Raw genomic sequence first — 26,715 nt, forward strand, 5'->3', positions numbered from 1 at the left:
AGATATCTAGCCACTCATGTCCAGTCAGTGCCTCCCTTTAAAAGGTGTATCTCTCCTTAAATAGGGATTCCCTATCCCCGCAGGGATCACTGCCCTGTGCCAGGTCCCTGGACACAGTCTCCTCTTCAGTTACTATAACATAACTAGAACTCTCAGTAACTCAGGCTAGTACTAGAACTTGAACTCCTGCCAGAACTCCTCCTTCTCTTAGCAGAACTGGACGCAGATCTAACTTTAGACTCAGTGCTGTGCCTTATGTACACTCTGGAAGCTGACACACCTCTGACATCACTAACCATGGAGTCAGAGCATGTGACCACTCCCACCCATACACAGGGCACCCCACCAGGGTGTGAGGGCAAACCTCCATAATTACTGCTGGCATGCCCACAACTTACCAGGCCTTACTGTCAGCAGGAGAGATGACTGTAGCCATTTTACATGACCGCTACATTCTCCCCCTGGTGAATCCCATCGTCCTCGCTGGGACCTAAATTTGTATACCCTTTTACAGGAAGCACTGAAATACAACACATAATTAGGTTAACTTCACATACAAATTTCCATGGTATATAACAAAATGTCTACAGTACATTCCGCCAAGCCCGCCCCGACCAGCAGCCACGAACCCGCGTAATGTATTAGTACCCCCTAAAAATAGTGACTCGGGTCAGGTTTCTTGACCTCTCTACTGCCCATGTCTAGGACCGTGACGTGATAGTGCCTAGGCAGTCCCCTCTCGGGCCTATATGTCACCATGTGTTTATAAATGTTTCTACCAATGCCCCACACACGCACTAAGTGCTCTATCCGTTCCTCGGCCTTCTTCCCTACTACTGCACTTCCTCTTCCTACTAAATGCATTTCAATGGCCTCCCTAAGCCACCTATCTCTGTTTTCCTCTATTTCGTCCATAAGAGGCTCAGGGACATACGGGTACTCCAACCCGTGGGATGATTTATACCGAGCCATTATGGTCCGCTCGGCCCTACTTATCCTAGTCAGGTCAGCCTTACCTGCCCTCCCAGGTAACACCCATGATAGGGGCTCATCAGGGTCCACGGGGTCTGATAGGATACTAGGACCCATGGGTTCTATCTCCCTATGCTCAATCTGCAGCCACCGCTCTTGCAACTCTCTGTCCCTTTGCTCAGGTGTAAACTCTCCCACAGCCCACCAGTAATCCACTACATCTTCTCGCCGGATGAGGAACCGAGTGCGGTCCATCCACGCGGAGAACCCTTCGAATAGTGGGGCCCACCAACGGTTCTCTCTAAATTTATGTGACCCCCCTATCTCCCTATCATCTTCCAGGGAAAATACCCCCGACGACCGTTCAGATCGCGGTACAGACCACCTATAAGATCCCGGGGCCTTTTTCACCGGTTCAGGAACTGCAGGGGGCAACCACCGGCCTACCGCGGCCACTCTCAACTCTCCCCCCCCCGAGAATCGCCCTCCGTAGCGCCACTGCGCTGTCTTTCCCCAGTCCGTCTCTCCTCCCCCCCCAAAGGTATGTCCATGAGTTCCAGGCTAGGCGGGGATCCCGTGGAACAGGTGACAGGGGCAGGGGCTTTATCTAGGCCAGGGGATGGGGCATAGGGGCGAGTGATAGGACCCCACGGGGTTACGACCCGTTCCTGGCTGTCCGTAGACTGGTCCAATGAGGCTATCTCACCCTCCTCAGTCCTCGGATCGCCCATCCAACTTCTGGGCCTTGGAGGTGATCGGGGACCTTCCCCCGATCGCCGAAGCGTCGCTGCTTTATTCCCAGCGGTTCCGCTGTCGCCACCGGACGTGATGTCCTCCCCGGAACCGGAAACACCGTCATCGCGGGTTGGACCCCCATTCGGGATCTCTTCTTCGATGACGACATCCGGAATCTCCGCCGTCGTCTTCACCGGAAGTGATGCCGTCTCTCCACGTGCGCCTCGGGCCTGGCACGGCCCTTCTGCTCCTACACCGTCTGCTGGGGCAAGGTAAGTGAAGGGACTCCTCTTACCCGTCCGCAGGGGTGCCGGCGTCTCTCGTCCGTCGCCGCCACGTTCTGAGGTGGAGGGACTCCGTCTCTCGGCTCGCCGATCTGCGGGGGACGTTCTGTCTTTCTGACAGCTGCCACTCACCCCACGGGGTGTCGTCCGTCCTGGGTCCCTCTTGGATCCCGATTTCGCCACCGCTAGTTCACGGAGGTCCTCATCTGAGTAATCTCCCTTCCCGGATCTCGGGGTCACCGAGCGTGGCAAAAGTCTTTTGTCTGCGCGGTCGGGGAGCGACCCGACCGCCTCGGTCGATACTGACCCAGCCGACTTGGTCGACTCCAGTCCCCTTTCTCCGGGACTCGCACGGTTGAGCCACAGTGCGCCAGGGGACTCGGCGGAGCGCTTAGCCGTATCCCCCGGGGGGTCAGCAGGTTGGATAGGTATGAATGTGGGCATGGGCCACAAATATAATGTCCCGCAATGTGGGCAACGTGCCGTCGTATTGACAGTGCCTCCGGGCAGCCCGCATTGTAGGCAGAGCCCGACCACCGTCTCGGTGTTAGCCACCCTTACTACTAGTAGCCCGCCGGGTACTGAGTAGGGCTGGGTGGAGACCATAGTTCCCACAGCGGAGGGGCAGGCCATTCTCTTTGTGGGGACCACTTTCAGTGTGGGTCTCTCCAGGTCAGTGGTTCCTCGTGACTGACCGGTAGAAGCTTCTGGGCCAGCCACTTCCTGCTTCGCCTCCTCCTTCCGCTGACATAGCTGGAACCCGCCCCCAGGGGTTGCAATTATGGGCGGATCCCACAGCGGAATATCATGCCCCTTAATTAAGGCCGCGCCTCTCAGTCCTGGTGGGCGCGGTCTGCGTTTTCGCGCCAGTTTCCTCCTCAGAGCTGGATTCTTTTCCCGCGGCTAGTTCCCGCCTTCTCCTAACTGCTGCTTTTCGTGCAAAATATCCCTCCTTTTTGCACGTTACCTCCGCGGCCGGAACTACTTCTTGTAGTGGCGCCGTCTGGATATCAATCCCTGGGCCCAGTGGGTGCATTCCCACAGGCCATAATTGAAAGTCACTCCCCCTGGTGGAAATCAGGGGAGGGTCCCATAGACTAAGCGGTTGACTCAGCACAGGGGCCGAGTGAGTCACTGTCCATGAAGGCGCAGCCATAGCTTTCGCGCCATGCCCCCCATCAGGGCGGGGCTCTGCTGTTCGCGCCATTCCCGGCCAGCTCTTTGCAAGTCCTGCATCAGCCATTTTCTCTGTGACTGTCCCATGCGGTTTCCCTAGCAAGCGGGAACCGCCATTTTGGTTGGCTTTTAAGCCCAAAAAGTCAGTTTGTTTGCTCTCCTCGCGGGGTTCTCCACCAATTATCACAATTTCCTCACACTCTTCAAGGGTGGCCCCTCGGTGTCCCAGACAGGATAAAAACGGGGCAGCCACGGCCTTCGCTCCGCTCCAGAGCAGACTGGTTAACGATAACTCGGCGACAGCTTGCTCTTCAGTGGGGCGCACGCCACGGGTGCCTTCCCCATCAGCCTCTGGTCGCCATTTTGTGTTCTCCGCACCACGCGGATCCTCCATTCTCTCGTAACAGTTATCGTACATGGGGCTCCGCTCTGCGGGGCAGCCTCCACATCAGTACAATAAAGATTGCTCAGATGCACCACCACATGTGTACCTGATCTAGGCTGGACTCATGTTGCACTACCTCAGGCTAGGCTCACTCTCTCAGTGTCTGCTGTGACTCCTTCCTCCCAGTCTGTGCTCCCTATGGTAAGTGTCTGGAATGGGCTAGAGTACTCTGGCTCTGCCATGCAGTACTTGGGGCGTCTACCTCTCTTGGTCAGCCTAGCGCAGACCCTCTCCAGGATTCCTGACCACGTTAACAAGCTATCCCTTCTGGCGTCCTACCAACTAGCACTGCCTCAAAGTGACTCGGTCAGCTATAGCCCGGCTCCAGACCCCTCACTCCTTTCAGGCCCCTAGGTCGTCCCTGCGAACTGACAATATCCCGTCAGCCCCCTGACCACCCCTAGGTCCGTCCCTACGCAGCACAGAGTGGCAGCAGACTCTCTCCCTGTTTCCCAGTGTGCCTAGCTAGAGCCTGTCCTGATGACAGATCTGATCTCAGCAGCTCGCCTCCAAATGTAACGGTATTTCTGAACTGGCCTGACCCACCCAATCTCACATTGGCCCCTGTGGTCTAACCGGCCCCCATTACAGTGTGGTAGTGTCTGGTGGTGCACCTGTTGGCTACAGGACTCCTGAGTCTCCCGCATGATGGTGTGTGGGGATGACCCGTCCAGACAGGCAGCTGAGGTAGTGTGCTGAGTCTCACCTAGTTCCAGTGCAGCGCCTCCACCTCATCAGGGTCCCTGCGTCCGCATGGGGATGATCCTGTTGAGGAACTCCTCCGTGGTGCTCCTCTCTGTACATTCATTCCACACATGTACACGAGAGGTTTTGTGATTGAGAACATCTTTATTGCCTGAGTGGGCTAGCTGCCCCTCGCAGTAGATATCTAGCCACTCATGTCCAGTCAGTGCCTCCCTTTAAAAGGTGTATCTCTCCTTAAATAGGGATTCCCTATCCCCGCAGGGATCACTGCCCTGTGCCAGGTCCCTGGACACAGTCTCCTCTTCAGTTACTATAACATAACTAGAACTCTCAGTAACTCAGGCTAGTACTAGAACTTGAACTCCTGCCAGAACTCCTCCTCCTCTTAGCAGAACTGGACGCAGATCTAACTTTAGACTCAGTGCTGTGCCTTATGTACACTCTGGAAGCTGACACACCTCTGACATCACTAACCATGGAGTCAGAGCATGTGACCACTCCCACCCATACACAGGGCACCCCACCAGGGTGTGAGGGCAAACCTCCATAATTACTGCTGGCATGCCCACAACTTACCAGGCCTTACTGTCAGCAGGAGAGATGACTGTAGCCATTTTACATGACCGCTACATTTATATTTGAGTTTATTAATATTCAGAGTCTGTTGTGAGTTGTTAATTGTCACTAAAGTTTGTTTATTCTGTATACACGCATGTGCGCGCTGACGTCACCATTGCGCGACGCGCATGACGCGCCACTTGTGACGCGGTCTGGCGTTGAGCGGATGGGGTCGGATGGCGGGAAACTGTGTGTATATCAGAGACCAGGTAAGTGGGGGTCATTATACACCTTGATAAAGAGCGTTCCGCTCGAAACGCGTTGGTGGGGGCCCGTGGGCTCACTGTATTTTCATGGTTTGATCCATTAAATATTTTTATGGGACACACACTCTCTCGCAGTTTGTTCTTCTTTTTCTGTGCCCAGTTGTGCTCCAACCTTCCTATACTGCCTTGCTATACAAGTTATATACACAGTATTAAACATGGTATCCAGTTACAGTGGATATGGAGAGAGGATGCAATATATTATAAGTGTGGATGCTAGCAGGCTATTGTAAAATAACCTTAAGCAACTACTCTATAGTTATGAAATTGTGATTTAAACAGGAAACAGGGGATCCTACTTGGACATATAAGGGGGGAGGGTACAGAGAGAGTAGCCCAAAAAGAACCTATTTGCACTCGCTATTTCAAATAAATGGTTAGGAACAATTGAATCCTTGGGAGGAGCCCATACACCATTTAAAAATACATATTAAAACAATTTATTGAACATCTATGTAAAGACATATACCAACTAATGGGTTAAAAATTGATCAGGGGGTAAGTGGGGACAGAGGGTAACGTACTAGGTGCCTCCTATGTGTAAAAACAAAAAACAAAACTGTGCGCTACTACCTAACTACCTATAAAGTTTAAATGTATAAATATATACAGTGCAGTGACTATAACATCAATTTAGTGATAAAAAATTTAAAAAAAATTAAACCACAACTCCCACAGTGAGATAATTATACATTAAGTAATAAGTGCCACATAACCGTGTTGGGGATAATGGCGTCTGCAGCTGTAAACGCAGGGGTGGCTCAGCACCCCACACACACTAAGAGAATGGAAACAAAAGAAAACAGCGCACAACGCCAAATAGTGAAGCAAATTAAACAATATATTATAGAATTAAAAAGGGGGTAATATATCTGCGTACATGAAAAAAGTTGGTAAAAGGCATGTAGTGTGTATCACACTGTTTACCACACGGCAGCTGTTAACTGTAGAATCGGGTGCTTGCTTCCCTCTGCTGATGCAGCTCAGTTGATTCTGGGGCAGGACGTCAGTCTTTCACTCTGAAAGCTGCTGAACCTGGCTGCATGAAGGGATGGGCTAAGGGGGTGTTGAAATAGCACTGTTGATGAATAAACATACATACATACATATACATATATATATATACATATACATATATATACATATACATATACATATATATATACATACATACATACACATACATACATACATACATACATATATACACGGATGTATGTGTGGGTCGTAGGAATGTGTGATCCTTAAGACGGCCGCCTCTAATAGTCAAAACAACCGAGGTGAGTTTTAAGAACTCCAACTGTATACCCAGAGCCCCAGAACAAAGAGAACATGTACATAGTTGTGTTCAAATGTAGTAATGTGGGATCTTAATATGGCCGCCTCTAGCAGTCAATACGGCTATAGTGAGTTTAGCACTCAAACTGTATACCCCGAGCCCCAGAGTGTTTAAAGTACAATAATACACCCGTGTATGTGCATAATTAGTATGCAGTACATGTACTAATGGGGGGGATAAAGCCACCCTGAACTATAAAAACGGGGAATAAATGTATCCCTCATTGAGTCCATGTGGCTGAAGGGTCTGGAGAGTGAATATGTATTGGCATTCGCATTGTAAAAGACGCTTGTCCCAATTGCCTTTCCGGGGGCCCCAGGGGAGATGTTCTATCCCGCAGAATGTTAGATATTTCGGGTCCCCATTGTGGAGGTCATTGATGTGGCGTGCGACCGGGGTGTCAACAATATTTCTTATCGCCCCCAGATGTTCCAGGACTCTCACCTTCAGAGCCCTGTGGGTTTTCCCTACGTACCGCATGCCACATCTACAGGTAATGAGATATATGACTCCCACTGTAAGGCAATTGATAAAGCTAGTGATAGACACAACAGAACACACTATCTTGTCTGGAATGCTCTTTGTGACCCCCATAAAGGGACACGCCCGGCAACGACCACAAGGATATGATCCTACTGGTCTCCTATCGCCTAGCCATGTACGGGGAGTTACAGTTCGGTAATGGCAATGTACTAACCTATCTTTAAGGTTCCTAGCCCTCCTGCAGGTCATGGTCGGTCTTTCCTGCAGTACATGCCTCAAGTCGGGGTCATTCATCAAGATGTGCCAGTGTTTTCCGAAGATGCCCTTCAGATCATTCCACTGTTTATTAAAGTTACCAATAAACCGTATGATCTTTGATTCTTGTGTATTGGTATTTTGTCTCTCAGCGAGCAGGGGTGTACGCGGCGTGTCTCTAGCTCGTGTATATGCCCTCCGAATGGAGTTCTTAGAGTAACCACGTTTTGTAAACCTTCGCTTCATGTCTACCGCTTGATTTTCGAACTCTTGGGCCGCAGTGCAGTTCCTACGTAACCTCAGGAATTGTCCCGTAGGTATATTCCTGGTTATATGTAGTGGATGATGGCTATCCGCACGTAGGAGACTGTTGGTCGCTGTGGTTTTACGAAATATGGTTGTGGACAGCCTACCATCTATTTGTTTGGAGATTGTCAGGTCCAAAAAGTTAAGGGCACTCTCATTCACTTCCATGGTCAACTTCAGATTATGGTTGTTGTTATTTAGTACACTAATAAACTCGTTTAGCAGTGGTTTGGGACCGCTCCACAGCATGATGATATCATCAAGGTAGCGGCCCCACCACTCGACGTGTCTTGTGTACTCCTCCGTGACGTCATCAGGTGGCGCGGGGTCGGAGTGGTGACTGAAAGACGGAGAGACCAGGTCGTATACTACCTTCCCAGCAGGATCGCAAGCCTGCGATCGAACCTATTCAAGGTTTATACTAAGACTGGGTTGTCTGTAGCAAGCACTGGTTGGCGCAGTAAGCAGTTTATAGCTGCATGAGTCGGTTTTTTTCTCTGCTCCATGATTAAATAAGGAATACATTTGTACACACGTATTACAGAGTATATGCTACAGCAGACTGTGCCTACCAGTCAGATTATAACATTGCATGACAGTAGTCACTATATAACGGATAACTGGAAGGCTTGCACAATATCTGTGTTTTATAACAGGTCATGTGTGTTTCTGTGCAGTGTATGTATGACGATATAGAGCGGTAGTAAACATTATATGCCTGCTCCTCTGTTTCATGTGAGCAATAGGGAAGTACGCACATCCCATTAAGGGAATAGATATATTTATCTGACTCAACCACTGGTGCCATAGGATTACCTGTGTGGTATTGCTACAAGCACACATAGGAGGCACCTAGTATGTTACCCTCGGTACCCACTTACCCCCTGATCAATTTTTAACCCATTAGTTGGTATATGTCTTTGCATAGATGTTCAATAAATTGTTTTAATATGTATTTTTAAATGGTGTATGGGCTCCTCCCAAGGATTCAATTGTTCCTAACCATTTATTTGAAATAGCGAGTGCAAATAGGTTCTTTTTGGGCTACTCTCTCTGTACCCTCCCCCCTTATATGTACCTACCTATCCTGTATGCACCCTATTTTTTACATTATTCATTACTGGTGGAGAGCGGCAATATATCTTGTTGTGGATCCTACTTGGGCTGCGGAAATGGTAACTTCAGCCGTGCTGAGGCTGAGGGCCAGGTACGCACGCTGTCCGTGGGCATGTCTAGGGGCGTGTCAGTGAAGTCACAGAGCTGGTTTGCCCTCATTGGGTGAACCGCTCACGTGACCGGCCTGTCGCACCAAGAAATCAGTTTCAACTTATTTATTGCGCAACGCGGGCCCCCACGCCGCATAGCCGCGAACACTGCCTTAAGGCAGACTGTTCGCTCAGCGTCCGCACGGTCTGCTGTACAATGTCAGAGGCCTTAGAAACACACGCACTGCCTTTACTGAACATGGACACTCTCCAAGAAATTGAAGGAATATTGAAAAATGCTACACAAATACATAGCTCATACACTTGTACTAGTAGCTCATAGCGCAGCTCATACACTAGTGGTGCCTTCCAAAACACACACAAAATTTAGTCTACTATAATACATTAAAAAAATGCACTAACAGGATATAAAACCAAAAAATCTTTTGCCATGAATTAAATATCAAACACACCCAGGAATACAAACCAAGAGCATTTCTCATACTGGTCACTTAATTTCTGACCTCTGAACAGTTTTGGGCACCACAAGGTGACGAACAATCTAATTTATTATGTGGCTAGCTAAATTAGATTATTTTACATTGAGTTAAATCGGGAAAAAAAAGTGTGCCTAAGGGGCATATCATAACTTTAGACAAATCTATTCAGGGTCAATATAAGGAGCTTTCAAAATAACTATTCATCCCAAGAGCAGTACAAACAACAGGGTAATTAATATCTTAAGGCTGGAGAAAAGGTGATGAATGGGATGCCCTCCACTCTGATAGCTGCTGCTACAACCACCATAACTTTTGTGAAGACTGAGTGGAGGCGCCAAAAAGGTACAGCCCTGAATTGACAATGTTTTACCTAATCATTCCAGTAACACAAATTTTTGGTGTGACAGATATGGGAGTGTGTAAATATGTATCCTTCAAATCTATTGCGGACATAAAATAGTCAGGATTCAAAATATTGAAAACTGATCTGATCGATTCTCTTGAAATGTTCTTTGTGATGAAACGGGTTTACAAACTTCATATCTAGGACCGGTCTGAAAACTCTTGCTGTTCTTGGTACCAAAATAATGGAGCCTGCAACTCGTCTCACTTAGTATATGCTGATGGAGCTTACTTCTGGACTGGAGTAGGAGTCACTCCCTACAAACAGCATAGAGGAAGCATTGTCTAATTTAGGCCTTCAAACAAAATGCTCAGGCAGTGGTTGATCGCACCATGCACTTAGCTGTGAGAAGCGTGGATTCCATGTAGGCATCACAGATTTAGTCTATGACTAGGGAAATCAATGGGAATAACTTGAGAATTTGATCCCTGGAGACTTTTACAATCAAGCGTTCGACTTGTATTATCATGTCCATAAGGACCTGGTTGATGCATGCTGCCGCTACGTTGTGTTTGCCTAGTGAACCTGCCATCAAATATTCTTCATTGGATCTCTGAAACGTGACCCATATTCTAGTGGGATCGATGATCTTCTGGACAGTCTTGCAAGCGGTAGCTCCACCTTTGGAGAGTATCCCTGGTCCTTGAATCTTTTAGGTGAAAAAAAAACACTATTGAATTGTCTAGATAAAGATGCTTTCTTATGTGGGTGTTGCCATGCAGCCTGTCATCATCATCTTGACTGCAGAATGAACGGGCAAGGCTCTGGACTTTCTATGCAACGTAAACTTATGGTCTTGCTTCTTTTTGGGCTCTACAACATACTTAATTTTCAGAATTGCATTTACCAGTTCATCTATATCCTCTGTGGCAAAATTTGTATAGTCTTTCCTTATTTTGCCTTCCTCACCAGAGGATGAATTAGTCAATTCTGTGTCCACTGATACGCCCAACAAGACTCCTATGATGATTGAGCAACGTCTATGATACTTTCATCTCCAGTATTAGGTTCCTGGGGTATCTAATGACCTGGGAAACAGATACCTATGAACTACATATCACAGAAGTCCAACACACTCCCACAAAAAAACAAAAAAAAACAAGTATACAATGCACCCATCAGGAAACAGAATTGTAGATTTGAGCCTTTCAACTGAACTTCTTTAACTCACCTCACTGCTGGTCTGGGATACGCAGCTTTGGCAGCTTTTTAAAAGGGCCTACATGATTACGTGCCCCCATGGGGTCTCCCAATGATGTCAGATACATTCACGCCATGAGGGAACTCCTGGCAGCCAGACGGCAGGCCTGCACATGACTGAGGTCCCCCCTTGGCACCCCTTTCAGCCACCGGGAAACAGCACTTGCAGCCTCCATGGCCCAGCAATCAATACCAATCCTCTGCAGGTAAGCAGCATTGCTGTTCCATGTGTGGTGACCGCATGTGCTCTGCTTCCAGTTTGGGGTGGCAGGTCTCAGAACCTCTTTCCCCAGGTAACCCACCCTTAGGTGGACTGAAACCCCATGGGGGAGCATCGTAAAATTAAAATACAGATGCAACCTCCTACCACGAGGTAGGACAGGAAACAAATACTTCTAAGGAATGGCATGGATCACCTTTATACTTCCGGGTGCAAGTTTCTTCCAGTCTGCTGCCTTATGGACGGTGAGCAAAGTATACACAAGTATAAATATTGATATACATACACAAATATTTATATACACACACTGTGGTTCCATTCAGCATCTCAATACTGTTTGTCTTGATCACTATTACACAATACAGTTGCCTCTTAAGCGTCCTGTTCATTTTTACACTAACCATCCAGCATCTACCCAGTCATAGTATTTCATAGCCTCTCCATATCCATTGTAACTAGATGATATCTCTACAAAAAATAAATAAAAATGGTATGTATATTCACCAATATACATCTGCCATGTCGCATGAAGAACACTGTGGTTCGAAAGCTCGTAAATAAACAGTCTGTTGGTTCAATCAAAAGTATCATACTACCTATTTCTCCATGCTTTGTTACTTTACTATATTTTAATATGTAAATATAAATGTACAGGTTGTTCTGATTTCTAAGCTTATAGTCATTTGTTTGTCACTTACCAGAAGATACATCTTCTTTCTTTGTTATCATGTGGTCCTTGGTGAATTTTACCCTTTGATGTGCTTCTATACAGGTCTTACAGAGCCATTCACCACATTCTACACAAAACCCAACTGCACTCGCATTATCTTCACAGCTTGTACAAACCTAATTCAAAAGCAAAACATGGAATAAGGATTTGTTAAATATTTACTCAGCACTACAAATTTACCTTTAAGCGAAAGTTGCAGGGAATGTCAAATCATTTATGAGAGAGAATTAAAAGGTGAATTGTTACTTGAACAAACATTGGCTACGGTTTTTTATACAAATTACAATTTTTTAAAAACGAGTTTCTTCATTTGTAGAGAAATATGGATCTAAACACAGGTGAGGTGGTGTTTAAAAATGACCACCTTTGTAATCTGCTAAACACATCTTTATAGCTCAGCCTTGATCACTGCAGATTTGAAATTGTTCATCCATTCTTATGTTGCTGTTCTAAATACACAGTACTTGGAGCTCAGAACTCCCCTAGAAAAAAAAAGTGTGAGTTAATATTTCTCCAGAACACAAAAACTGCTGGATAATCTCATACTGAACAGATAAGGCATTTTGACATTAAGGAACATACTGTACTTTGTAGTTTGTCACTAGTTTAAAATCTCGTTTCTTAGAGAAAAAAATCTGCGCCTTCATGTGGCCTAAATAGGTCAATCTAGATATGATGGGTTCAGTCTTTACATGCCTTATATATAGGCAGCCTTACTCATCTAGACCAGTGATGGGCAACATGACATACTTCAATGCCGCACAAGAGTATTGGGACAGTACAGTATTTACCAGTACGTGGTAATTAAGCAGCTGAAGAAGCTGAAGAAGCTACAAACCACACCAGCAACATCTTTGCTCCCTCTGTACTGGGGAGGGGGAGAGTAACAGGTTGCTGGGGTAACCAGCAGTTGGAGACCACAGGTGAAGTCAATGAAGGTGGCATGCGGACCTTGGGACGCCTGTTGCCCACCAATGATCTAGACATATATCTGTGCGCCAAAATCTTCTTGTGCAACGAGATAGATGCTCAGACACAAAGCAAATCTGCCTCAAACCAAGATAGAATGTAAGTATTTGGAAATGGTGTTGCAATTCATTGTAACTACTTCTGTTTCCAGAGAGGAAGGAAGGAAAGTCCAACAAGCACATCAATGTAACCAACAAACATTTCACAATTCGGGTTTTTCCTCTGCATGTTTGCTAGGTAAAGAGGAATTATTTTGAAAAAGTCCAATCATAATTTTACCCACTATAGCTTTAAGACTTATCCCAACTTGAATTGTGATGCCAACAATTAATAACTTGCCCTTTTATAGATAGTTAAGGATTAGGGACCGTGTCTGTGCTCGATAATGGAATAAAGTGAGGTCACATCTAGTGTGACACACCTATATTCTACTTTCCAATATACAGCCTGCAAACGGACAATGAGATCTGACGTATCTTTAATAAACGAAGGCAAATTAAATACCAAGGGTTGCAAAAAGCGGTCCACATACCGCGATAAACCATTTCCCAAAGATCCAATGCTCGCAACTATGGGTCGACCAGCGATTTATGGATCTTTGGGAGATGGTGGAATACCGGAAACACGGGGTGTGGACAGCTCAGAAACACATTATGCTGAAGTTATTTTTTAAACTGTCAAGTTGTCAGAATAGGTACGATTATTAGAACCTCTTTGGGAGTAGAGAGAAACCACTAGCCAATATCCGGAAGTCCAAAAGATCCATAAAATCGCTAGTTGCGAGCATTGGATCTTTGGGAGATGATTTATCGTGGTATGTGGACAGCTTTTTGCAATCCTTGGTATTTCATTTGCCTTTGTTTATTAAAGATACGTCAGATCTCATTTTCAGCGTGCAGGCTGTACATTGGAAAGTGGAATATAGGTGGTTCATACTAGATGTGACCTCACTTTATTCCATTATCGAGCACAGACACTGTCTCAGCGGTATGTCACTTTTTGGATTTGTCTGATCTTCCTGTTTCACAATGCACTTCTCTTTTAGAATCTATCACTTTTTTGCTCACTCAAAATTATTTTTTATTTGATGCACAATTTTATTTACAAAATGTAGGCACAGCAATGGGCACAAGTTTTGCACCTTCATATGCAAATGTATTTATGGGAAGCACAACACGACAAATTTATTTCATAAGAATATTATTTTTTACAAGAGGTACATTTATGGGATGACTTCACTTTTTCTTTTATTCACGAACTTAACTCTAATGATTTAAATATTAGATTCACCTATGATCACAATATACATTACGTGAATTATTTAGATTTGGTCCTGTACATTGACAATGATATGAGCATCCAACAGATATTTTTAGGAAAAAGCATTCAAGAAACTCTCTCCTTTGCGCCCAGAGTTGTCATCCTGGCTGCCTCATCAAGAGCATCCCCAAGGCTCAATTCATCAGATTGAAGAGATTGAGCTCTGACAATGATACGTTTCTTTTGCAATCAGAAGAAATGTCAGATATGTACCTAACTAGGGGCTATAAAAATGCAGACATTAAAGAAGCTTTTAGCTATGCAGACTCCCTTGATAGGAAGGAACTTGTCAAGAAGAAACTTTCGTTTCATAGAACTAGATCTCGTTCGTATACTGATACCATTTGTCCTTTATTTATAACCACCTATAATAGACAATCAAAATTCATTCGTGACAGTTCTTAAACATTGGAATACCTTGTCACTAGACAAAGATATCTCTAGGTTAGTTCAAGGAGGTAATAAAATTTGTCTACAGGAAGGCAAAGACACTTGCCTCGCACCTGTTGCCATGTTTGTTTGACTCCCGTTCAAGGAATCCCCATATCAGGGGTATGCCCACCGGGTTCTTTGCTTGTGGTAATTGCTCAATGTGTAGATATGCCCATCCCATTAAATTCTATCTAAAAACAAAAACAAGTATCGCATTAAACGTTTCTTGAATTGTCATACGAGCTTTGTTATATATATTTTGCAATGTGGATGTAACAAACAATATATAGCTTGCGCTATCAGGCCTTAATGGTCTAAAATATTAGAACATGTGCGACTTATAAAAAGGAAAGGTAGGTGAAAGGACTCTGAGCACTGCAAAAATATCAGGCTGGCGGCAACGTGCAAGAAAAAAAACTTTATTGTGGCATAAAAGCCCGAATTAAAAAGACGTACAAAACAATTCTGACGTGTTTCGTCTTACGACTTTATCAAAGTCTTTGATAAAGTCGTAAGACGAAACGCGTCAGAGAATTGTTTTGTATGTCTTTTTAATTCGGGCTTTTATGCCACAATAAAGTTTTTTTCATGCACGTTGCCGCCAGCCTGATATTTTTGCAGTGCTCAGAGTCCTTTCACCTACCTTGTTATCAGCTGCTGGGACGGACGCACGCTACGAAGAGAGCAGTGGAACAGTCCTTTTTTTCCCCATAGCAGCACACCGGCACCAAGAAGGCAGTTATGTGAGTATTTACACTCTCTGCCGAGAGGACCCGCCGGGTGGGACTAACACACCGGTCAGGTTAGAGGTTTTTTTCCCTACAGCGGTCTGTCATTTAACGGTGTTCTGCAATATTTGCTGCCACTATATGATTGTTTTAAGTGTGTCATTTGGGGATTAGATAACACTGCTCATTAAGCATTATCCTGGACTCACCTGAAGACTCTTTTATTATATATCTAAGTCTTCACCGACGTCATCTTAGAGCACCCAATTAGGGAACACTTCCCTTACCAACCTGTATAAAAAGGAAAGACCTAGTACATCCAGTGGCTCGACATTTCTCATCCTGTCCCATGGGTGGAATAGCGAATTTTACTTTTTCCGGTATTTAACATATACCCTTCCATCCCAGGAGTGGTGATAGAGTGACAAATTAAATAAACAAGAAATGTACTTGATATATACTATGGACACCCTGCATCCTTTTGGGATCAACATCGAATGGGAACTTAAGCATTTTTTGACACCCCCATTGGGGGTGCCCATAGTATATTTATTGTAGACCGAGTTTTGTTTATTCCCATCTCTAGCATGTTCTTTATTTAAATTATTTATAATCTTTATTTCTAATTTCTAGACGTGAGGTTTTTTAAAAAAATATATTTATAACAATATTTCTTTTGATTGGTAAATACATTCTACTTCAGATTCTATCATCTATATCATTGTATAATTATTATTTTTATTATTTTTCAAGTGATTATGTTGAATTTTTTCTTTTTTTTTATTGTCTATTTTGTATGTTTCATACATTATCAACAATTACGTTAGCTAGTTATTGTTTCCTTCTAGGCATTACACATTACTCTTTTATTCATAGTTTTTACATTTCTCAGTTTTTATTACCTCATTTTATTTTGGTTTTGTTATTCAATTTTATGTTATAATAAATCTGTTTTATGTTGTTTGTTTACCATACAGGTTCATACCTTTTATGGGTATATCCGACTCCAGAGTTCTAGTAGCATTGTTGTGCACTTGTGATTAGATTCATTAACTAGCAGGTACATTTTTACAGTCCCACCTGTGTTCCAACCAATTGGATTTCGGCTATACCTATTTAAGGATCACCTGTGGATCAGATTTTTTACTCTTTGATAAAGTCCGCTATCCAGGACGAAACGCGTCAGAGTACTACTGCTCTATTTTTGACCAATAAATGATTTTTTTATCTGGATTAATTGCGCTTGGTTCGTTCTAATTTTCGGAGGGCAGTGATCGCCATTACAACAGCATTTTTTCAACCTAGTCAATGAGTCAAAGGTGATTGGTCACTATATTAGATTCTGTCAATACAAACATCAAGCTCTTCATTTAGGCCGCTAGGGGCCAGGGTCTCCATCTGATAAATCCAAAAGGTCTCTTGTTTGGAGAGAGCCGTTAGCCTCCTCCACGCCTAATGGGGAGTACCACGGATACCATTATACCTCATCAAATTAAGGTAAGTTACAATGGACAATGGAATCCAAATCACCATCCCAAATACACAATATACCGTCTATAAAGCGTTGCCATATCACTTTAGAGGCTAACGGATTATGAGACCAAATACATTCCTGTTCCCAAAATCCCATGAACAGATTTGCGTAACTGGGGGCAAAACGTGTCCCCATTACTGTCCCACAAATCTGCACATAGAACTGGCGTCGGGAAAAGAAAATAATTATGGGAGAGAATATGTTTGGAGATGAGAACAAATTCCCCATTTAGTGGATGCATTTGTGTCACTTTAACACTTATTTCCAAAGTTTGCCTCTAATGTGATAATATGGCAACGCTTTATAGACAATATACTATGTATCTGGGATTGTGATTTGGAGTCCATAGAGCCCTTTGTAACTTACCTTAATGACAATAAATGTAATCTTAAATTCACTGCCACCACAGATGCCTCTTGAGAACAGACCTGATAATGTAATAACGACATAAACCTTTAAGAGGACACTAAATGTATGGTTAGCCTCCAGTAACCACAAAAGGTAATAGATTGATAACATACCGCTAGGACAGTCCAAGTGTCTTAAGAGGAATTGTGGTCTGGAGGCAGACTTTAAGGTCCAGTCTGATCATCTGTTTGATAAGTTTATTCAGAGAGGGTACAGTGCTGATTTACTCTCCTCAGCCCTAGCTAAAGTCAGGGGAATGGATAGGAAATCTTTACTGTTAAATAAACCAAAAATATAGTATCAAATAAATCTGATAATATTGTGAGGGTACTCTTTATTACCAATTTTAATTCAGGCAGCCAAAAGATCCAGGCAATAATTAAGAAACACTAGAGTATCTTGTCCGCAGCTATATGCTCCTTCTGGCCACCCTGGACTCCGCCCACGCGTCGACATCATGCAGCGTGCATGCGCAGGACATGCACCTTCCACTTATCACCGGAGCCCCTCCCCGACACCTGTCCTGCATCACAGAACGTCCAATAGTAGCCGCCAACTACAGACGCACCTTCTCTGCACCTCCTGCCTTCTTCCTTATATGCTCAGCTGTGCCACTGGCATATTGGCTGAGCATAATCCTATGTTCCCTTGTGTTCATCACATCCTAGCCTCCGCAGTCTTGTCCTGTGTCTCTGTTCACAGCTCTACGTGTACCGACCCAGCCTTCCTTTTGGACTCCGCTCTTCCGTATCTCTGACCCTGGCTATCTCTGACCAGCCGCACCTCTCCAACCCTGCCTCGGCATCCGTACAAAACCATTCTCTCTCCAACCCGGAAACAGGTGTCACGGGAGATCAGGCCAAAAACACCTCTACACCGGGATCATATCATTGAGCAAAGCCAATAAGAAAAGAAATTGTAATTTATTCCATAAAAACAGGCAAACACATTGAATTACAATAGATGGAAAAAAATACACTTACTGGGGATCTGGGGTTGACAAACTGACTTTCCTAGTTGAAATAAAGACTTTAAAACAGTCCAGTGCTGAATTGGAGACTTAGAAAACAATCTGATTTAAAAAGTCCTGCAGCGTTCCTCCTTGCAATCGTACCAAGGCGTCTCTGGGCCTGGTCCAACCCGTTCTTGCCCTTATGGCAAATTGGACTTCTGGAATCACTTAGGAACACATGGAATCACATAGGAACACATGGAACACCCAAGAAAGAACAACAGCAGAGAGAGTTCTGGGAGGGCGAGTAGCTATCTTATACACTTTGGGACAGGCCATCCCACAGCTTGCCCTCCAACCAGTGGTGTGGGAATTTCATCCCTAGCCACTCTCACACTTAGCAGGTTTGTGAAGGCTGGCACCTCTGGCTTCAGAACAGTGAGAGCATGTGCACAAAACGCCATCTTGCCCACTCACTATTCAAAACCCCCCACCGGCTCAATGACACATGGCGCCTTTAAGGTGAGTATGTGTAGGTGCTTCACTTGGCCTTTCTTGCTAACAAATGGTTCACACCTCTAGCATCTGAGGTTTCCAAGTCTTGGCTTTCTCCCAGACCCATAGGCACCGAGCCTGGTAGCCATGACTTAGAAATTCCACAGTTCATTTACAGGTTACCAGTACATATACCCATTAAATATAATTATTTAATAAAATATACTGTGCCTGTCTTATGTGTGGTAAAATATATGTCTTTTTCTGGTGTCAGGGATGGAGTGAGGGTATAATTAACCTACCCTCACTAGCCTCATTCTTGGCACACAGAGAAATAACTTTTAAAACTTACACACTGCAAACATGCTCAGCTTTGTCACCTAGCTGGAGCACCCCCTGAACCCCTATACTCGGCTCAGGGTAGCTGGACATATTTGGGTACCTCTGCTATACTGCGGAGCATCTGCAATACTAAGGACTCCGTGTATATCTGTAGGTATCTTTTAACCCCTTCATACCCATTTACCTTGTCTGGACGATGCTGCAGGAGGGATCTTGCGGCATGTTGCAAGAACGTTTTTCGTGGTAGGGTTTTGACCGAAGCACTGCTATTCAATGTAGCTGGGAATCTAACCTGAAACCAGGGTACATTTTTGGGGTCTCCAGTAACTTTTTGGAACCCCACTAAATAGACGCAATCTGAATGAAGTCTCTCCGTCAAACCTACCCTGAAACTCTCAGCCTAGAAATCTCCTGGTCCCAGCATCCCAGGAAAGGCAAAACACACAAATCTTTAATGTCACATAATGTGCACATAGTCACGGTAATGCATTTAGGACATCTGGGTCCAAGGGCTGACACTCTAGGACCCCAACACACGGATCAGGGGTAACAAAGTGGGCTGAACCTTTATTAGTGAGCGTGGTTAAACCCTTCACCTTCCCACCTGGCTAATAGTAACTATCAGTACCTCTCCAACCCAGACCCCGGCAAGTATATTGACTATCCGTACCGCTACAACCCTGACCCGGCTACTTCGACCAACCTACACTCTAGACGCGCCCATGTGTCTGTGGATGGTGTTTATATCCATCCCCACCTCGGCCCGGCCTTGTTTGTGGTGAGCACATCGTGACACTGGGTAACATCAGTTGCGGTAAGTGTAGGGCCTGCAGTCTTCTACATAGTGACATGAAGTTCATTACTTCTTCCATCACTAATATAAAATACCCAATAGAGGATTGCATATCATGCAAGACTTCTTATGTAGTCTATATGCTGGAGTGCCCATGTGGACTCGACTATACAGGCCGCACTAAACGTTTTATATAAAACAAGAATCCAAAAGCATGCTAGGAATATTAGAGACTCTGTATGGATAAACACAGTACCTCACCATTTAAAAATCTATCACCAAAGTGATTCTAACTTGATGAGATATAAAAGGTACCCAGGCGTTACGTCAGTGGCTTATAGCTAGGGCTAAGTGAGCCCTTAAGCCGCCAGTGAGGGAGTTAGTTTTCCACCCGTGTGCCGTAATCGTGGTACTTCCCAGTGGACTCTTACCGTGTGAAGGACTCTATGGACTAATAGTTCCTGAATCCAAGGATGTCTTCATCTGACCGGAGGCTGATGATTGTGGCAGCTAGCCATGGAGCAAGTCTGTTTCCATGAGTGGTAACGTACCCTGAATATGCCTGCACCTTTAAGTGATATTCTTGTACGTGCATTTATTACCACGATTGTTGTATTATAATTACCCTATTTCCTCAATTCTAAGACGCACCTTTTTTTCGATTTTCACATGTCTGAAATCGGAGTGTGTCTTAGAATCGATGTATTAAAAAAATTTAACATGTTTCAGGAGAGGTTCCATGTCAGCGAAGGACGAAGTGTGAGGCGGTGGTAGGGAGGTCCCACGTCTGCAGATCATTGATGATGGACAGCGGGCGGAGTGCGGTGATGCAAGCAGGACAGGTCCCAAGTCTGCAGGTGAATGAAGATAAGAAGACAGCGGACGTGCAGTGGGGTGCGGCAGCAGGAGATCATAATAGCAGGAGAGCTGAGCAGGAGCAGGGTTGGGGAACGGCTTTGGAGGTGCCCACTAACACCAGACGTTGACCGGTGTCTGACTTCCGAGTACAGTGTGCACCTTCCAAGCCGTTCCCCTATGCTGCTCTGCTCCTGCTCAGCTCTTCTGCTATTATGATGATCTGTCGCCGCACCCCACCGCATGCCTGGTGTCTTATCTTCATTCACCTGCACACTTTGGACCTGCCTGCTGCCGCACACACACCCGCTGTCCATCTTCAACCATCTGCAGACGTGGGACCTCTCCTGCCGCCGCCACCGCCCGCTTCATCCTCCGCTGACATGGGACCTCTCCTGAAACATTGTAATTGAAAAAGTAATTTTCCTCGAGTGTAAGGGCCAAATCGATGGTGCGTCTTACAATCGAAGGCGTCTTACAATCGAGGAAATACTGTACTTTATTACACTATGTCTTTTCTTTTTCATGTCTACCTATGTGGCTGAGCCATCCACATTGACAAGCAGCAGACTCCCATTTATATTGAAGATATATGTATTTTGGATTATATTATCACAGACTTATCACATTAGTGTTCTTTTTATCTTCAATGAGGGTGCACTTTATTAGAGATAGGATATTCAAATAAATTAGTTTTTCAGTGTTGAGTAGTCTTTACTAGGATTAATAATTGTTGCCCAATTGCCGGGTGAAACGCGTTAGAGGTGCAGGGGCATGCCTCCCCTCCTCTTTTTAACCATGTATCAATAAAGGATTTCGTATACAGCACAGTCCAGCCTCTGAAAATTTCTTCCTGCATCGTGGTGCCCGCTGTTTTGCCTCTCCTCGTCGGTACAGGTGCCTGTTCTATTTACTAGGATTAATAATTGTTTTTTATTTATTGTCACTTTAAAACACAATTGGTGCTCAGTTTTGTTTTCTTTTTTTCTATAGCACCCCTGAGCTACATTATTGTAACTTGTCAAGTATGCACAAGTAATACAACTAAATTATGTAATACTGTTTCCCTACCAGAGACTACATACATTATAAAATGTCATACCTGCTCATACTTTTCATCAGTGCTGCTTGGTGATTCAGAGGTGTCTTTCACAAAATAATTATCCACCAGATCTATCTGTCTGCATTCCTGTCTGCATACTGGGCACCTTATTACACCAACTGCAAAGGAAAGGAAGAAAAAAAAACCAGTTACAAGCAGTTCAGGTAATTGCAATCTGTTCACTTGTTGGACTTTATTTTACATCCATTGTCAAAGAAATAACAGTACCACTACACATTGAACATAAAACCTGCTGCAAGGACTGCAATTTGTTCATACAGCTAATTTATCATCATTTCACATTACTTGGGAACACGAAAAGCACACCCAATACCAACCCTTTTGACTGTAGTTACTCTATTTGCAAATTGTAGTATGCTTTTCTATATATTTGTCTGTAGCCTTTAGATTTAGAATATTAGAAAAATTGCTAATGAAAATGTATGTGTAAGACATTAGTCACGATTTAAGAAGGATGCAGCATTCATTGACAGCTTTTCTGCCAATTTTTACAAAAGTATTAGTAAGTTTCTGTCCAAAACAGGGTGAAGATTTATTTTTATGAAGCAGTTATAGACCTCATCAATTGATTACATTTGATGCACATTTCGTGTGACGAGTCACTTCTTCGGGGGGCGGGGGAGCAACATACAGAAGGCATCCATGCGCCTGTTATACCCCAAGGTGGGGGAGGAGTCTGTACCGAGGAGCCAATCTCTCTGGTAATGGACAGAGGCGGCACAACACTCATATGCTTATGCGAATGTTAAGAGGTATCAAATTAATAAATAAGTCATGTGGCTGTACAGTTTCAACAAGTATGCACCATTTACACGAGATACTGTATCAGTCGGGATATCTGCATAGACACAAGTAAAAGATGCATATGCAGCAATTCCCAGAAGAGAATCAAAATGGGTCAGCAATGTAGACCTAGGCTGACCATTCCAAATAGCAGACAAGGTTACCAGTGTTAAAGCTGTGTCCCCAAATTGCTCCACCTATGTAAGGTGGATATACCATAATAAACAGTCAATGGAGTGGAGAGATACAAGTATTCGTCAACAGGGGGACCAAATGTGTGTAGATCAGAAAAAAATCAGTAGTGTAGGACTGTACTGACCTAGTCGGTCCACCCAATTATGGAGATATTAATCAGATTCATTTCAGCTCAGACTTCCTGGCTCCTGAGATACACAACCGGAAAGGTGCCACGGCTACTTCCTGGGATTTAAATCCCATAACGAGGGCCAATACGAAGCCATGACCGATACAGTTGTGGCTTCCTATTGTGCCTCTTAACAGTGGCGCATTAAAAGCCATTTTGTTTCCATTAAAGTAAATGCAACCGGCAGCACCTTGCTCGGGAGTGATCTCAGGAACACTAGATGGGGTGCCCAGAGCTGAAATTACCACAGCTCCAAGTAACCCTAACTCCCCTTGTAAAAAATACAAAGTGTAATTCTATGGCAAACTGAAAAATAATCATTTCATCATTGAAGCATTCACAATTATTCCAACACTCATTCTATACATCTTACATAAGTTTGGAAAATGCAAAAAGGTTACAAATGTTTTTTCATGATACTCAAAGTAAAAAACACTTATTTAAAAGAAAAACCCTTCAACATCTTTCTAGCATATTGCTATATCCAAGTTAACGAAAATGTTTATACTGTATATGCATCTATAAAATTCTATGAAGCAAAGAGAAAGTGTGCTCAGAACATTAAACATGAAGATTACAAGATCAAAGTGGAATATGAACAAATTTAATTTAATGCCAGAGTGTACAACGGAGGAGAATTTTTTTTATTTAGATCTGGCTCTTTGCTATACCAGTTTTAATTGGACAGGTCTGATTTTTGCCTTTAGAATAAGTAAATAGCAAATTCAATATACATATGGACTGAATTTTCCCCTAATGTTTCTTTAATGTATAGAATGTTATTGCGCTAACAAATCCCAAACCCGATTTGACAAGTTTTAGACTTTAATGGAAAGAAATGTACAGACTTTTGCAAGAACAAAAACCTGCTAAATGTAGAGGTGTATGGCAGGCACTACCATCTTCTTTTTATAGTTACATGTCACTGTAGTGTCAGACTCTTCATGGTCACATCAAGCCTCAAAGTAAAGACAGGGACTGCTGGAGCAGAGCAATGTCAGGTTTTGTTTATCAAGTGGACACCCCCTTCATAGAGGACAGCAATGCTCATTCACGATACACAGTGTCGAGAAAAAGTTTGTGAACCCCATAGGATTTTCACATTTCAAACCTAAAATGTTATTAGATCTTAATCTACGGTAAGTAAAAATAGATAAAGATAACCTGATCAAACAAACAAAAAACATGATACTTTTTCAACATTTTTATCCACAAATGATTCAACATTCAATATCTGTGTGTGGGGGAAAAAAAAAAAAAATGATGTGAACCTTTAGATTCAGTACCTAGTGGCACCCCCTTGAAAACAATTACTTCAACTAAGATTTTTCCAGTAACTTTTGTTCAGTCTCACATCGTTTTAAGGAATTTTGGCCCATTCCTCATTACATAACTGCCTCAACTCAGTGGCATTTGAGGGCTTCCTTGCATGGACAGCTCGTTTCAGGCCCTGCAACACTACGTCGATCGGGTTCAAGTCCGGACATTGACTGGGCCATTGTAAAACAATGAATTTCTAGAGCAGCCATTCTTTTTTAGATCTGCTTCTATGTTTAGGATCATTACCTTGCTGCATCACCCACTTTCGTTTCAGCATCAGCTCACAGACAGATTGCCTGACAGTCTAATCGAGAATTTTCTGATACAATGCAGAATTCATTGTTGTGTCAATGATGGCAAACCACCCATGTCCCGAGGCAGCAAAAAAGCCCCAAATCATCGCACTCCCACCACCATGCCTGACGATTGGGATGAGGCTCTTCTGTTTCAACACAATTTTGGTTTTCGCCAAACAGAACTTTTTGGCCTCAATGAGAAACGTTACACCCTGTACACGTCTGCCCAGAGAACATTGTTCCAGGGGTGTTGTGAATCATCGATGTGCCCTTTGGCAAACTTCAGATTGGCAGCAACATTCAAGAGAGCTGTGGTTTCCTCCTGGTTATCCTTCCATGAACACCAAATCGTGTTCAATCTTTTTCTCGTAGTTACGTCAGGATACACATAGCAACACAAGGCTACACAGGTTATGCTCAGCAAGGTCTTCAGTCTTTTAAAGTAAACAGGAACCAATAGCAAGGGAGGCGGAGCAAATGTGTGGCCTCTGCGGTGACAAGATAGGCTGCAGGAGACAAGTGGGCAATTAGGAATACTTGCCACGCAGCTGGGGACCGGTGCACGCCGTCACGTGCGCACGCCACGCGTGACGCGACCAGGGGCGGAGCCAAGCTCCGTGGCACAAACTGAAGAGCTGCGGGTGCGTGCGCGCACTGTAACAAGAGCGGGGAGGCGCGCTGCAGCATGTAAGGAGGAAAAACGCCGCAGGGGACGTGTTCCCCGATTCCTTACACAAATTTATGATTTATGATAATATATGAGTAATTTTATGATTTGCCACCGGTTATGTCCAACAGGAAGTATGTCCTTGAATGGCGAGCCTTATAAACTGGTTTGAATAAAGCTCTTTTTGTACCATAAAAATTCCTGGCACCTATCATTCTATCTGTATATCCACACCTAGCCTGCACAGGTATGAAACGGAACATTGCTATGTATATAGTTCAACTCCATGTAAACTCCTTTAAAGCCGGGCAAGGAGAAATGCACAACTATAAAAATAGAATCTAATAAAATAAAAACCATTAGCATTTCACAGACAACCATTGTAAGAGCCGTCATGTCAGAAAGATTACACTCAATAACTATAATTATGATTGAATTGCAGTTTCAATTTACATTTCAATTAAAAATAGTGTGCAAGATTCTGCTTGCAATGCAGTTAACCAGAATAGATTTGCTGGAGCCAAATGACAAATTGACAAGCAGCAGCAAAGCAAACATGCAATGCAAAAGAGGCAGATAGACTATAAATCCATGAAACCGCATGGGCTCCTTATCACATTACTTAATACGGTACCTTATCACAAAGTAACTGAAGTCATTTACATGCTCCAACAGTGATGTGGTGTCAACCGTCATTTTAAAATTAGTGGCCTCTCGAGCCTTATTCAATACTAGCTGATATACCCGGCGTTGCCCGGGATTGCAGGGGTGGGGGGCGTGAAGAAGTGGCGTTTTACCGCACGGTGCATTCAATAGGGACCAAAAACGTAATACTTAACCATCTGTCTGAAACAGATATGTTGGTATTGGTATATTTCAAGCATCAAAGCTCATCTTACTTTGCAACTCCATACCCAGTACTGCCAGTATTCGTGAACCTCCAACTACGTACAAGATCACCAGTTAACTAAACAGTATTGCATAACCGACTAATCTTAGGCCTCGGGCATGGTCAGCGCTTAGGCGCTGATCTGTGCTGAGGCGCGCTCACGCTTGGCACTGAGCCCCTGTAGCCGCAATGAGAAGCTTTAGCAGGGGCTCACGCATGCTTCCGCAGGCGCGCGGAAGCGTGTCTTAGCAAATGTTAAATTTCTGCGCTCGCCGGAGCGCAGGGCCGGTCACTTGAGCGGTTCGCCCAATGAGGGCGAACCAGCTGCGTGACGTCACTGGCCCGCCCCCAGGACATGCCCACGGACGGCGCGCGCTCTAAGTCCAGGGAAATCACTGCTTTCCCTGAGCCTCAGCGCGCCTCCGCACGGGCGTAGTGTCTATGCCCGAGGACTTAGATTTGCCCTAAAGCTCACAATGCTCAGAATATTTCCTGAATGGAGCAAAAATTGTAGTAGCTGGTCAGACAAAGCCTTGTCCTTCAACATTTAATTTTTTTTTTTTTTTAATATTTTTTTCCTTTATTGGCGTCTTGCAAGGTACA

At 44.3% G+C, this 26,715-nt stretch overlaps 1 protein-coding gene across 2 annotated transcripts in view; it reads right to left on the reverse strand.

Annotated features, from left to right (window-relative positions):
- Positions 1-26,715, reverse strand: part of TRIM33 (tripartite motif containing 33) — a 134,395-nt gene that overhangs the window by 58,309 nt on the left and 49,371 nt on the right. The window contains exons 1-3 of one of the 2 annotated variants that reach the window (XM_075615337.1): positions 21,773-21,893; positions 12,207-12,324; positions 11,811-11,958 (exon numbers count right to left, since the gene is read on the reverse strand). In XM_075615337.1, the coding sequence (XP_075471452.1) occupies positions 11,811-11,841 (31 nt within the window). In that variant the 5' untranslated portion in view covers positions 11,842-11,958; positions 12,207-12,324; positions 21,773-21,893. Of the gene's footprint in view, positions 1-11,810; positions 11,959-12,206; positions 12,325-21,772; positions 21,894-26,715 lie in introns of those variants that run through there. The other variant, XM_075615336.1, reaches the window with a different exon arrangement.

The sequence above is a fragment of the Ascaphus truei genome, chromosome 9, assembly GCF_040206685.1.
Source record: "Ascaphus truei isolate aAscTru1 chromosome 9, aAscTru1.hap1, whole genome shotgun sequence".
In the NCBI taxonomy this organism is placed as follows: Eukaryota; Metazoa; Chordata; class Amphibia; order Anura; family Ascaphidae; genus Ascaphus; species Ascaphus truei.